General features: G+C 40.8%; 1 protein-coding gene across 2 annotated transcripts in view; it reads left to right on the top strand.

The window, feature by feature from the left end:
- The window catches only part of GRID2 (glutamate ionotropic receptor delta type subunit 2), a gene marked incomplete at its 3' end in the record, with an annotated part of 1,404,804 nt that overhangs the window by 1,020,940 nt on the left and 368,255 nt on the right, over positions 1-15,609 (top strand). For both annotated transcript variants that reach the window (XM_079766351.1, XM_079766350.1), the window contains one exon: positions 3,105-3,302. In XM_079766351.1, the coding sequence (XP_079622477.1) occupies positions 3,105-3,302 (198 nt within the window). The remainder of the gene's footprint in view (positions 1-3,104; positions 3,303-15,609) is intronic.

Here is a 15,609-nt window from a genome sequence, read left to right as displayed (position 1 = left end):
CCACTTGTTTTCATTTAATAGCAGGCAGGTTTTCACCAGCTTCGACTCAGTCTTATTACTATTCTTTGAAACTAATTGCCAGAAAATGAATTTTATTATTTTCTTTTATTATTTTCTTTTCCTCTCTTTGTCCCTATAACGGAAGACTCAAAGCCATCTACATACACTTTGAAAATACATGTCAAATATAATCTCCTGCCAACTGTGTGGTTGCACAGGCCCCCTAGTCCTTGATTCTGCTGCAATTCATTATGTACTCAGCTCTCAGAATTACTTTCTAATTATGCTATTTCCCTTTCATAGTGCTCCAGTTCCCTGCCATATAGAACAGGAACTTTCATATGGCTTCAATGCCCTCCACTATCCAGTCCCACTTAGGATCCTTTTTTCTTTATTTTTGTTTATATCCTATATAATAAAAGCCCAGCAACCAAATGGCAAAATGACCACAATGACTGGTCGACCAGTCGCTACGATGCACACTGACCACCAGGGGGCAGACGCTCAATGCAGGAGCTACCCCCTAGTGGTCAGTGTGCTACCACAGTGGGGGCACCGCCCAGCTGACCAGGATGAGCAGCTGCTCCCGCTGTGAACCTGGGCTGCAATAGTCACTTCCTCTCCCCAGGCTCCTCCTCCTCCTTGCCCCCTGCCACCTCCTCCAATGCCCGCAGGCCGCGCAATGCGGCCACTGGGCTTGCAGAGCTGACCTCAGAGGCTGGGAGGTGGGTTCATGGCCACTGCAGGACTGGGGCCTACTCCGCCACCTCTCAGTGCTATTGTCCCTGGGCCCGGCCCTGACCAGGTCCCCTGGAGAGGCAAGTGCTCTGGCTCCACAGAAGATGCTGGACTGGGGAGCAGCCAATCAGAGGGCAGGTCCACAGCCACTCAGCTGACTGGAATGAGCAGCGCTACCACAGCAGGCTGATCTCTGCAGGCCACACCCCCGACCAGTGCACAAATCCCATGCACCAGGCCTCTAGTTGCAATATAACAGCCATACAGAAAAAAAAAAAAAAATCTTAAACCATTTATCAATGAATAATAAGTAAAGTCCACCTAATCACTGTCCAGAATAAAAAATAGAATATTGTCATTACCACGGTAGCTATGTTTCCTTGTGTATGTTTCTCTCTGTATCCTTAATTATCAGACTGCCTCTCATTCTGCTTCTCATCTCTTTACTCTTTCTTTGGGATTTTCTATTTGTTTATTCCCTTGTACCCCAGGTTTTAACTCTGAACTATAACAGGTCACTAATTCTTTCTCCAGCTATTTCTAATCTGCTGATAAACTCAGTCATTAAGTTGTTAACTTTGATCATGATCTTTTCTAATTCTTAAATTTCTATTTAGTTCTTTTTAAATTCTGCAGTGACATATCCTATAGTCCAATTTCCTGTCAATTAAAAAAATCCCCTTTAAACATAATAAGCATGTTTATAATATGCATCTGAAAATTTAGTGTCTGAGTTCTCAAAGATCTATTTCTGTTCGATATTATTTCTGCTGGTTCTCTATATGAAATGTAATCTTTTATATGATATCTTGGACTTTTGCTTTGAACATTGTTCAAACAACTATTTAAAGCAGGAGTGGGGAATGTCTGGCCCAAGGGCCAGATAAGGCCCACAAAATCACTTGGTCTGGCCCTGCCACAGCATTAGAGGTGAGTTAATTAAAAGTTTGACCACATATAGCAGGCTAATTTGTAAGTTAATAATTTTGTAGGGCCCAAAACGATGTTATAAATATCCAAATGGCCCTTGGAAGGAAAAAGTTTCCCCACCCTTTTTTTAAAGGAATAAAGTATGATCGAAACTGAAGATACTTTCTTCCACAGAGGATTGTGTTTTATTTTCTGTCATGCATCTGGAGTCTCTACCAGTCTCATGTCAACTTAAATTGCATTAAAATTTGAGACAAATTATGTTATCCTTATCCTAGATTTTAATTCATAGGTTGAAAAATTCGAGGTCACAGGAGATAAAGTTGAAGTAAGTAATTATGATGCCTTCCTCTTCTGTAACGTGTTGTGTGACCTTGAGTCGAAACTTTTGTTTCTAATTTTTCTTATCTGTTAAAATAGTACAAAGTGGGTAATCCCAAAATGATGATTTTCTTTTTCTTTTAGAGTCTATTTTCTTTCTCTGGTGTTTTGTTTGTCCCAGTTATGTTGTACATTGCTTTTGTTTTGCTTTATATTTTTTGAGTACATGACTTTTCCCAATACTACGTTAAAATTATTTTGAAAGTGGTACTCATGAGTTTTTACCATATCTCTCACTATGTTGAGTAGCTGCTCAATGCATCTTACAGATGAGTCAATGAATGAATAAACTTTGAAACAGGTGCACAGATAAAAATGATTAAACCGAGCTCAGTATTGTTGCCTTAGAAAAGGAACAAATTTATTTTCTATTACAGGTTCCAAAGCTTCACTGACAGTTATATAAGAGTATAGCACATACAACTATGTACAGTACATAATACTTGATAACGATAATAAATAACTATGTTACTCGTTTATGCACTTACTATAATACACTTATTATTGTTTTATAGTGTACTCCATATGCTTATATAAAATATGCTTTCCGGAAAAGAGTATGCCACGTTATACCTGCAGCAGCCTCATACATTTTGTATTTACCAAGTGTGTTGATTGTATCATTATTTTCCTGTGCTTGATTTAATTTTGTGTTGTTTTGTACAGTAACATACCATAGAGGCTTGTACCATATAGCCTAGATATATAATAGGCTATAACATCTAGGTTTGTGTAGGTATAGTTTATGATGTTTGAACAATGACAAAATCGGTCAAGGACATATGTCTCAGAACATATGCCTATCGTTAAGTGGTATGTCTATAATTAAATGAGAGCTGACAAGAAATTGGGTAATGTAATTAAACATTGTTTAGTAATATGCTACACTAACAACACACAACTTACATTAATAACACACAGTTATATTTCTAAGTTAATTATCTCAAAGTGCAAAAGCAATTTTTAGACTATAAGCAAAACTCTTAGAAGAATTAATCTTTGCTTTTTAAGGAGCAATATAGATTGACATCCGGATATCTCTTATTTCCCTGCAGGAAGAACCTTTTGTAATGGTCTCTGAAAATGTCCTGGGTAAGCCCAAGAAATACCAGGGCTTCTCCATTGATGTTTTGGATGCCTTATCTAACTACCTGGGATTTAACTATGATATTTATGTTGCACCGGATCATAAATATGGCAGCCCACAGGAAGATGGGACATGGAATGGCTTGGTAGGAGAACTAGTCTTTAAGGTAAGCATTTACTTTGTTATTTATTTACGATGTATCTAAAGGTTGAACTATGACCCCCAGAAGCTAATTTAATATAAAATAAATGCAAAGCAAAGTATTAGTGGTGGTGTTGAATGCCAAAGTCTTAGCCAATACTATTTTATGATCTTTGTTGAAAGAAAAATTAATGACAAAATAAAGCTAGATTTTCAGAGTATTTCCTCTTAGAGGCCTGGTGCACGAAATTGTGCATGGGTGGGGTCCCTCGGCCTGGCTGTGATCAAGGCCTATCAGAGAAACTCCAGGAGGTTGGCCAACCAGTCGGGGGGGCCCGCCGGCCAGGGGGAGGGACTGCAGGAGGTTGTCTGGCCAGGGGGAGGAGTTGAGGGAGGTTGGCTGTGGGGGCACACTGACCACCAGGGGGCAGCTCCTGCATTGAGCATCTGCCCCCTGATGGTCAGTGCATGTCATAGCGACTGGTCAACTGGCCGTTCTAGACATTCTGGTCGTTCAGTCATAATGGTTGCTTAGGCTTTTATATATATAGATTATAGAAATGTATCTAGAACAAAGAATTACCTTTGCCAAATTTATACTTCAAACATTCTGTCAGTATATGGTACATGATCAAGTCACAATGAAATTTACAAACATAATTCATGCCATTGTTTTTTTTAAAAAAACACAGTGTTATCTGTAAAAAGTAGATAAAATTCTGATCACTTAAGAACTAATCATTTTTACTTTTAGGATATAAATATATAAATAAGGTAAATCTATTTTTACTGATATTTTTGTCCTTGGCCTTTCAATTATTAGAGAGGTGTTTAAATTTCTTTTTATTTTTAAACATTTTAAAGTATCTTTATTGTTGAAAATTATACAGATATACCCCTTTTTTCCCCATTGATCCATTCTAGCCTGCTCCCTCCACCCGCCTCCTCCTGCCCCAGGCCTTCACCACACTATTGTCTGTGTCCATTGGTTATGCATATATGCATATAAATTCTTTGGTTAATCACCAATCTCACCACCCCCACCCCTGCCTACCCTCAATGATTCATCAGTCTGTTTTTTGTTTTTCTCTGATTGGCTTATTTCGCTTAACATAATACTCTCCAGGTCCCTACATGTTGTCTCAAAGGATAAATGTAAGTTAAGAAACCATAAAAATCCTGAAAGAAAGCATAAACTTCTCTGACTTAATCTATATTTCTGTAGGTTTGTTTTATTTTTTAAGTTCTTTTATTAATTCATACAGATTTATAATTATTACTAGAAGCCCGGTGCACAAAATTCGTGCATGGAGGGGGAGTTGTCCCTCAGCCCAGCCTGTACCCTCTCCAATATGGGACCCCTGGAGGGATGTCCGACTGCCCGTTTAGGCCCGATCCCGGTGGGCAGTCGGACATCCCTCTCACAATCCAGGACTGCTGGCTCCCAACTGCTTGCCTGCCTGCCTTCCTGATTGCCCCTAACCACTTCTGCCTGCCAGCCTGATCATCCCCTAACCACTCCACTACCAGCCTGGCTGATGCTTAATTGCTCCCCTGCCAGCCTGTTTGCCCCCAACTTCCCTCCTCTGCTGGCCTGGTCACCCCTAACTGCCCTCTCCTGCAGGGTTGATCACCTCCAACTGCCCTCCCTTGCAAGCCTGGTCCCTCTCAATTGCCCTCCCTTGCAGGCCTGGTCCCTCTCAACTGCCCTCCCTTGCAGGCCGGGTGCCTCCCAACTGACCTCTCCTGCTGGCCATCTTGTAGTGGCCATCTTGTGTCCACATGGGGGCAGGATCTTTGACCACATGGGGGAAACCATATTGTGTGTTGGAGTGATGGTCAATCTGCATATTACTCTTTTATTAGATAGGATAGAGGCCTGGTGCAGGAGTGGGGGCCAGTTGGTTTGCCCTGAAGGGTGTCCCAGATCAGGGTGGGGGTTCCCTTGGGGGGTGGAGCGGCCTGAGCGAGGGGTCTGTGGTGGTTTGCAGGCTAGCCACGCCCCCTGGCAACCCAAGTGGAGGCCCTGGTATCTGGAATTTATTTTCCTTCTACAATTGAAACTTTGTAGCCTGGAGCGGAGCCAAGCCTGCTGCTCCCTCGCGGCTGGCAGCCATTTCTGTGGCAGTTAATTCACCTTCTATAATTGAAACTTTGTAGCCTTAAGCAGAGGCTGGGCCTGGACAGGGTGTGCGGAAAGCTTTGCTTCCCCTGTTGCCGCCGGCAACCCTGGCTTGCTCTCTCAAGCTCCATTCTGCCGCCATTTCTGTTTGAATTTGTTTACCTTCTATAATTGAAACTTTGTAGCTTGAGTGGAGGCTTAGGCCTGCAACAGCTTGCAGAAAGCTTGGCTTGCTCTGTTACCTGAGAAACCTTGCTCTCTGTGGCTGTAGCAATCTTGGTTGGGTTAATTTGCATACTTGTTCTGATTGGCGGGTGGGCGTGGCTTCTGGGTGTGTCAATGGTATGGTCAATTTGCATATTAGCTTTTTATTAGGTAGGATGTCTTCCTGTTTAATTGTTAAATTGTCAGGTTTAGGTCTATGATTTACTATTTGATTTATATGTGTCATATTTTCTTCCTATGTTCCTTCTTTTCTTCCTTTCCTTTGGGCTAATTGAATGTTCTTAGTGTTTGATTTTATTTTCTCTTTTGGCGTTTTGGCTGTATTTCTTTGTAGTTTTATTTGTCTGTGGTTAAAACATAATATGCATTCTTAACTTACCACATTCTATCAAGATATATTATACCACTTCAGATTTAAAAAGTAATAAACTTACAGCAATGTAAGTAAATTTACACCTACCTTATCCTTTGTGCTATTGCTGCCATATATTTTTATTTTATGAACTCCACAGTAAAATGCCATAGTCTTTTATTTAAACAATCATTTGTCTTTCAAAGGTACAAATAGGGAACTAAAGACAGTTTCCAGTACCTGGCCACTCATCTGCTAGTTGTGGGGCTCTTTATGCCTTTCTACACATGTGAGTTCCTACCCAGTATGATTTATTTCAACCTGAAGAACTTCCTTCACAATAACTTGAAGTGCAGCCCTACAAGTGGCATCTACTCTCAGCTTTTGTTTACCTTAAAATGTCTTTGTGTACCTTTGTTTTTGAATAGTATTAGTAGAATACATTAAACTCTGAGTTGACAGGTCTTTTTTTCTTAGGTACTTTTTGTCATTGTGGTTTCAAATAGGGACAATGTTGGTTTTGATTAACGTTTAACCAGAGCACTGAGAGGTTCATAAGATAGCCACTTATAATCAAAATATAATTTTCTTCATAATTTTAAATTGTCTAAGGGGAACTTATGGATAAAATCCTATTATTTGTAAAATCAAGGCTGGCAATTTTAAAATAAGGGCAACCTTTTATTTTAAAAATCAAAATAAATTTAACATTCAATAGTTTTTATGCAATAACAAATTTATAAAAATTGAGATATAATTGACATATAAGATTATATTAGTTTCAGGTGTATAACATAATGATTTCCTATATGTATAAATTGAAAAATGAAAAATGATCACCACAATAAGTCTAGTTAATATATATTACAACACATGAAAGTTTTTTTAATTTTTTTAAAAGATTTTTTTTATTGATTTTGAGAGAGAGAGAGTAAAAGAGAGGGAGAGAGAGAGAGAGAAAACATCCATCTGCTGCCCCTGAACACTCCTTCCTAGAACTGAGCCCAGGACCTTAGTATGCACCCTAACCAGAATTAACTGGCAACCCTTCAGTGCATGAGACGATGCCCAATAACTGAGCCAGGGCATAAACATTTGTTGATGTTGTTTGTTTTGTTTTGTTATTTTAATACTAGAGGCCTGGTGCATAAAATCTGAGCATGGGTGGGGACCCTAGGCCTGGCCAGCATCAGGGCTGATTGGGGACAGGCTAATCAGGGCCGGGCCAGAGAGGAGGTGATGGTTGCTGGACCAGGTGCAGAAGGAACAGACACCGGACGCTGATGCCGCCATCATTGGCGACCCGCCGCTGTGCAGTTCTCCACCTCCCCCCTCCTCCTTCCCTTGCCACTGCCACTGCACTGCCACCATGGCAGGCAGGTGGCAGGCCAACGGGCCTGCAGGCTGGGGGAAGGACGGGGCACGGGAGTTTGGCCACCGGCCCAGAGTAGGGAGCCAGCCCTCAGCCACCCTGGGAAAAAGGCTGTGTCCTCTGCCACCCACCACCCAGTTCCCCGTCCAGGCCTGGGGGCCGGGCCAGATTGGGTGAAGAGGCCTACCAGCTGGGAGGGAAGGACTGCGGGAGGTTGGCCAGCCAGGGGAGGTTGGCTGTGGGAGCACACTGACCACCAGGGGGCAACTCCTATGTTGAGCGTCTGCCCCCTGGTGGTCAGTGCACATCATAGTAACCAGTCGTTCTGGCCATTCCAGTAGTTCTGGTCGTCCGGTCGTTTGATTGTTCTGGTTGCTTAGGCTTTTATATATATACTAGAGGCCCAGTGCATGATTGAATCATGCACGTGTAGGGTCCCCAATACGCTTTCACTTTTCGCGGTGGAGCTGGGTGCCTGTCCGCTGGTGCACCAGGCCTTTCAGAAGCCTCCGACGCGGCGGAGGCTTCTGAAAGGCCTGGTGCCGGAGCAGACAGGCACCCAGGTCCCCTACTTTTGTTTTTGTTTTGTTTTGGGTTTTGTTTTTGCTGTGAAAGAGCTCATTTATTGGGGTGGTGGACTCAGTGGATCCAAAGTGGAGAGCTGGTGAAGGGATCGGTGGCTTCCAGTTTCAAACGCTGGTTCTCAGTTCTGCGGCACCTGTTTATGGATCGCTTCGGCGAGGCTGGGCCAGGTCAAGGCTGCACGCACTTTGGCATCCGGGCCAGGGATGCTCTCCAGGCCCCACAGGGTGAAGCGGCTGAAACTGGCGGAGGCACGAATAAAGCGGTCGAAGTCCCGCTCCAGCGCCTCCGGGGGTTCCACCAGCTCCTGCTTGTCCTTGTCGGATCCCGCTGAAAAGTCCTGCTTCCCCACCGACTTCTCTTCCATCACCATCACGTATCCAAGCAGGCCAGGCGGCACCTCCACCTCCTCACCCCTCAGACTGCGGCCCCGAAACAACACTTTGAGTAAACGACACTTCGAGTCCATCGGGACCCTGACGGATGGCCAGGGTGAAAAAGCACCCCACAGGGGTGGGCCGGTTAACCCGGACTTCACAGGGCAGGAGGTGCAGCGTGTGCGCAGAGTGACGGGGCGTAGGTGGATGCGGTGCTTCTCCATGTCTTCCTCGTCGCTGCTCTCCATCCTCTGCCAGGTTTCCATGGCTCGCTGACTGAGGCCAGAGCTCGCTCCCCCACTTTTGATGGTCCGCGGCCGCTGAGGGGGGCTACCCTGCTGTTGAGAGGCGCAGGACGCTGGACCCCCTCAGCGGCCCTGGATCTGGCCATTGAGAGGCACAGGGGTCGGGAGTCCCGCCCCCTGCACCTCTCAACAGCAGCGTAGCCCCGCTCAGTGGCAGCGGATCCGTGCCTCTCAATGGCCGGATAGGCCACCCAAGTCCCGCCCCCCAGCCTCCCGCTGCCCAATCGTGGGCGTAGCGGAGTGATGGTAATTTACATGGTACAATATTATTAGATAGGATATACTAGTGGCCAGGTGCATGAAATTCATGCACCGGGGGGGGGGGGGGGGGGCGGGGTGTCCCTCAGCCCGGCCTGCACCCTCTCCAATCTGGGACCCCTTGGGGGATGTCTGACATCCCTCTCACAATCTGGGACCACTGGCTCCTAACCACTCACCTGCCTGCCTGCCTGCCTGATCACCTCTAACCACTCTGCCTGCTGGCCTGCTTGCCCCCAACTGCCCCTCCTTCAGGCCTGATCACCCCCAACTGCCCCCCTGCCAGCCTGCTTGCCTCCAACTGCCCTCCCCTGCCAGCCTGCTTGCCTCCACCTGCCCTCCCCTGCCGGCCTGATCGCCCCTAACTGCCTCAGCCTCGGCCCCGCCACCATGGCTTTGTCCGGAAGGATGTCCGAAAGGTCTCCTGGAAGGTCTAATTAGCATATTACCCTTTTATTAGTATAGACTAGAGGCCCAATGCATGAAATGTGTGCAAGAGTAGGCCTTCCTTTCTCCCGCTGCTGGTACCAGCTTCCCTCTGGCACCTGGTACCTGGGCTTACCTCTGGCACCTGGGACCCGGGCTTCCCTCTGGCTGCCAGCACCCAGGACCCAGGCTTCCCTCGCAGCCCCAGCTTCGTCTGGAAGGTTGTCTGGAAGGGCTTCCGGAAGGACTTCGGTCTAATTAGCATATTACGCTTTTATTATTATAGATATTCATCACTTTAACCCTTTGCACTCACTTTCTTTTTTCGATTCCTTTATTCTACTGCTAACCATGTCGAGTCACACTCGACATCCGAGTGCAAAGGGTTAAAGATGACATTCTATTGTCTTTTGCCAAATATTGCTTATGATGAGAAGTTGACCATTATTTATACTTTTGTTTCTTTTTGTTGTTGTTTTGTTTCTTTAGTGTGGGGATTGCCTTTTTTAAAATTCTCTGTTCAGTTTTTTTTAAATCCTTAATTTTTCTTTTTATTGAATTTATTGAGATAACATGGTTTAAAAAATTATACAGGTTCAGGTGCACAATTCTACAACACATCATCTGTACACTGTATTAAGTATGCAAGAAACCAAGTCAAATCTCCATCCATCACCATTTATTCCCCCTGTATCCTATCCCAGCTCATACCTCTTGTCCTGGCAATCACCACATTGCTGTCTGTATCCATATGTTTTTCCTCTTTTTTTATTTTTATTTTTGCTCAATCCTCCTTCCTATTCAGAACCTCCTCTCACAGCTGTCAGCCTGCTCTCCATCTCTGAGTCTGTCTGTATTTTGATTGCTAGTTTATTTTGTTCGTTAGATTCCACATATGAGTGAAATCATATGGTACTTGTCTTTCTCTGATTGGTTTATTCACTTAGCACAAGTCTCTGTAGATCCATCTATTCTGTAGCAAAGGGTAAGATTTCCTTATTTTTTATGGCCTAGTAGTATTTTACAGTATAAATGTATGACCTCTTTGTATTTTTGATGTTTAACTATAATGTGTCTAAATGTGGTTTTCTTTGTATTTAATACTGCTAGGAGCTCAGTGAGCTTCTGGTATATATTTTACAAAGTTTAATAAATGTTGACAATTATTTCTACAAATTTTTTTCTACTGCCTTTCCTTTCTTCTCTCAAGTTGAGGCTCACAGAATATTTAATTTAGACCTCGTAATGTCTCTAAGTCACAGAGTTCTCATTTATTTTATTAAAATACTAGAGGCCCAATGCACAAAATTCGTGCAAGAGTAGGTCTTCCTTCCCTCGGCTGCCGGCACCGGCTTCCCTCCAGCACCCAGGACCCGGGCTTCCCTCTGGCTGCTGGCACCCAGGGCCCGGGCTTCCATCCAGCCACCGGCAGACACCCAGGACCCGGGCTTCCCTTGCAGCCCTGGCTTTGTCCGAAAGGTTGTCTGGAAGGATGTCCAGAAGAATGTCCGGTCTAATTAGCATATTATGTTTTTATTAGTATAGATTTTTACTCTCTAACCTTTAGATGGGATAATTTATCTTGATCTGCTTTCAGGTTTATGGATTCTTTCCTTCCAATTTCCAATTTTCTGTTAGGTCCATTCAGTAACATTTTAATTCTAGATAGCTTATTTTTAGTTCTAGAGTTTCAATTATTAAGGAATAATTTCCATTTCTCTGTTGAGATTCCCCATCTTTGTAGTCATTATAACCATCTTCTAAGTCTTTAATCATATTTGATTATAATGGCTGCTTTAAAGTCCTTATCTGTTATAATTTCGACATCTCTGCCTTCTTTTTGTGATTACCCTATTCTAGCTACCCCGGCTGCCTCAAACTCTTTCTTCTAACTGACTTTCTCCTTGTGTTCTAGCTACCCCTTGTCACCTAAACAGAGAAAGGCCCTCCATGAATAAGCCATTTAAAAGTGGATCTCACTCCATGCAGTTAGTATTGTTTAATGATTGAATAGCCCACAGTTTCTATCTGACTTTGGTTAACCTCCAGAGCTTTAAATTTTTACAAAAATATATCCAGAATTTACAATTGTTATTTTTTGTTGGGTTAATCCAGTAAAGACTATCCCATCATTGCTGAGCTAGAATTATTTCTGAAATAATTAAATTGTTCAGAAAAATAAAGTATCTGACTAAGTAGTTTCCAAGAGATGGAGAAGAGAAAAAAATAAAAGATTTTAAGGTAGTGGTAGGAAAAATAACAAAGCTGTTTTCATATCCTATAATTACTGCAATTAATTTATTTAATGATTCAATTACTTATGGGATTTTATTTAAAAAACATTAATTTCAGTATTGTTATTAAAAAAAGAGAATGATCAATTCTTATCCCTCTTACAATTTATCTTATATTCCTTTATTGTAAATTCACAAACCTAGTGTTCTGTCTTTGTATTCCTAAGGGGTAATGCCGGGTCTGAACCCCGATAAGCAATTATGTCAAAATAGGGTAAAGCAAAGAAAAGGGCATTATACAAATTTATTGTATAGAGAGAGTGGATAAAATCTTTAAGAGGTATTATGCTAACAAACCTCACAGTAAAAAACATTAGAATTAGTCTAAAGTTGGTGCTGCTTTTACTATGGGTTTGTGTGCTTGCTTCCAGTTAAATTTTTGAGACTTGCTTCCATACCTGTGAAGTGAGGAGTACAAGTGTATTAATGGAAAGATCACTTCCAACTGTACTTTGTTTTAACATTTTAAAAATTTATTACACAACAACCAATCTATCGTATATTGTTCTTCATAAACAGTCAATATGATTGTTTTCATTTGTGTGTAAGAGCATGCATTTATTTAATGATAAAGTTCCCCTGGGTCCTTTTACAAAGTATAAATTCAGGCATAAGGAAGTTAACTTATGAATGTATAAGTTTTAGGCAGAAAAACTATAAAGCTATTTACTGCAACTAGATTTTTATTTTATTCAGGAAGTATTTAGTCATTCTGACTAGGTTTTGAGAAGCACTTACTAAGCAGGGGGAGGAGGATGGACAACCATGAGATTTGGGGGAGGAGGCAGAAAGATAGGAAAAACAGTGAGAGAATGTGGTGCCATGAAAGAAAGCCCAGGGAAGATAACATTGTAAGAAGGAAAGGTAGTCAATTTAGGTTAGCCAACAAGATTCATCATATTAAAACTTTGTCAGGCTTACTAACTGCTATAAAGCAAAATGACACCATTGAAATGGGCTAATAATGTTACGACAGGGCTCCAGAAAAGTAATTATTATTGTATAGTTTTATTAAACATTTTTATGAATCTAAGTATATTTTAGATAATAGTAAGTATTGCCAATGAATACCTCCATCCATGACAATGAGACTTCTAAAATTAGCAAGGTTAATTGTCTTTCTTCCTAAGGGGAGACCAAAACTAAAAGAATGTTTCTCAGATTCTTCGTCATGATGATGATTATGGACAGACCATCACATTAAAAAAGAATCCAATAAGAAACATGGAAAGTTTCTGAGTTCATATGATTATTCCACAGAGATTTCCAGGGGTGGCACTAGGGCTTCAGAGTTGGTCAAATTCATGTTCAAGGGCTTCCCCATTAAAACTAGGTGCCAAAGTTTTAGTACATACATAATTTTTAGAGAAGAAATTACAGCCAGAGAGAGCACATGATTGCCTAAATGTGTATATGGGTTCTATTCAAAAACTAAAAATAGAGCAAAGTCTCCTCCATTTCTTATGTACCTTACTACTTTTATAACTTTCTGCAATTAATGTGTCCTTAAAATTTATGAGAACACAGATATGGCCAAAAGATGTTTCAGTGTGAAATAGATAAATGAGAGCTATGTTCTGCTCAGTACAGGAGCAACTGTTACGAGTGAGTTAATGTGACTGATAAATTATATTCTCCCGGTTTAAAGGGGAAAAGCAGAAGTAAGAAGACCATAGAAAACTTTACATAGGAAATAAGAAGTATATCAAACTTAGAAGTACAAAAAACTAAGAAAAAATAAATAGCACTACAAGTTAGACAGCTGGGTGCTGTATCATTTACTTCATTTTGGGGGTAGCATACTTTTAAACAGCAGCTTTCAAAGTAATACCTGAGGTATCAGAAGACTTTCCAAGGGACAAACCAGTACAGGTAGCTTAATAGGAAGTAAATTTCCATATTCTCAGTTTCTATAAGTAATCTTTCCTAAAAATGATGTGCCTGAAAACATGACCCTGGTGTCTCTTATTTTCCTCAGCCCTTGTACAATTAGCTTCTTTTACTTTATAAAATAAGGGTATCTCTTTTGTGCATGAAAAATCTTACCACGTGTGGTTCTTAGTGCAGGTATTCTCTGAAGCACCAAAGGGACTATGGAAACACTGGTGTTGCTACAATCCTTTATAAGTCATATCATTTCATGTTAAAATATAATGAACAAAAGATAGAAGAACTTAATTTGTCAAATGCTAGATCATTAAAAAGGTTTGTTGATGATAGATCACAATGACTTTCTATATATTGCATGGGGAGATTTCAAGGAATTGAGTGGCGTGGCTAAAAAGCAAATAAACAAGATAGGTTAGATTGCTACAATTTTGTTATTTTATAGAAGTCTTATTCATATAAATGAATAGGTTAAAATGGAAGGGGATTCCTCATTTATATAGTTGGCATGAAGTTCAGCAACTCTTAATTTTAGAAAGTAAATATATTTCCATCATAGATATTCTAATTTCTTAATGCATTCAACATAGAAAACATATTTACTTAGGGACTTATAAATATTTTTAAATGCATACCAATTAATGTCATGGACAAGTGTGAATAAGATTATGACATCTATAACAAATATGTTTAATTGATGGTCTCTGTGCTATGTGCTATGTTAGGCACTGGAGACACAAAGATAAATAAAACATGGTTCTTCCCCTTAAATATCTCTTAGCTCAGTGGGAAACACAGGCATTAAACTAGGTAATTATAGTACAGTGCAGAAAGTGTAATGCCAGAGGCATGAATGGAACACCGAGAAAGCCCTGGAGATAAAAAAAAGAAAAGAAAAGGCTAAACTTCCCAAAGAAGGAAATATGTATGGAGATTACAGAATAACAAGTGATAAACATCTAGGTAAAATGGGGTTGGCAGAAAGCAAAGGATGTCTGTCTACTGACAGACAAAAAAATATTTAAGCAAAGGCAGAAAGGGGAAAAATAGCATAAGAGGTCTTTGTAGCACTCCAACCAAGAAGTGATGAAACTGTGTCCTAAGGTACTAATAATAGGAATGGGGTGAAAAAATATGATATTAAAGACATAAAGGAGGTAGGATTAACAGAATTTAGTGACTAAGGTGAAGGAAGATTCAAGGATAATTTATAAGTGTATAGTATGTAATAGTAAATTCACAATAAGAGGATGATGTATATAACTCATCATAAAGGAGGTTGCTAAGAAATATTTAGAGAGGAAAGGGATAAGGTCAGTTTAGAGTAGAATGAATTGGATCTGCCAGGGGAAGATTCACAAATTTGTAGGACTCTAAAGCTCAACAAAAAAGCCCAATAAGAGGCATACATTTGGAAGTCATCAGCCTAGGAGTGTGGTTGATAGCATGAACATACATGAGATTGTTGAAAACATATAGTGAGATTATTGGGCTGATTTTAGGATGAAGCTGAAGAAATACACCATTTACGAATTGACAGAAGAAAAGTCTGTGAAGAAAAAACAATTGAGAATAAATAATAAGTCAAAGAATAACTGAACCTGGGAGAAGAGGTCAGTTAGGATAAAAGAGTTTCAAAAACAAAGCTATGACTAGCAATGTCCAAAATATTTGCCATGAGAACTTGCAAATGTCCACTAAGATGGCTCTTCGGAACTTTTGGGTAACTTAAGCCTGAACTGCTTTGGTAGCACAGGGGGGAAAGAAGCCAGATTGCTAAAGGTTATGGAAAAACTTGGAGTTGCATGCTGTAACAGAACATGTATATATTACGCTTTCAGAAAGTTTGGATGGGAAAGAGAAGAGAGAAAGAGTTTATTTATATTGATAGAGTTTTTGTTATTTTGTTTACTTTTCAATTAGGAGAAACCTGAGTATAATTATAAACTGAGGAAGGAAAATAAAGGAGAATTTAATATAAGAAAAGGAAGTTAATATGTGAGAGATAAAGATCCCAAAGAAAATAGAATAAAATTTAGATTGAGAATTTATTTTGGGGGGGATGAATATGTTTTTTTAATACTGGAAAAATAAAAATAAAAAACATTGTGAGAATGTGTCTGGTAATCCTT

Source organism: Cnephaeus nilssonii (assembly GCF_951640355.1).
Source record: "Cnephaeus nilssonii genome assembly, chromosome: 1".
NCBI classification, from domain to species: Eukaryota; Metazoa; Chordata; class Mammalia; order Chiroptera; family Vespertilionidae; genus Cnephaeus; species Cnephaeus nilssonii.
The sequence above is the reverse complement of the archived record's forward strand: the minus strand, read 5'-3'. Positions and strand labels throughout refer to the sequence as shown.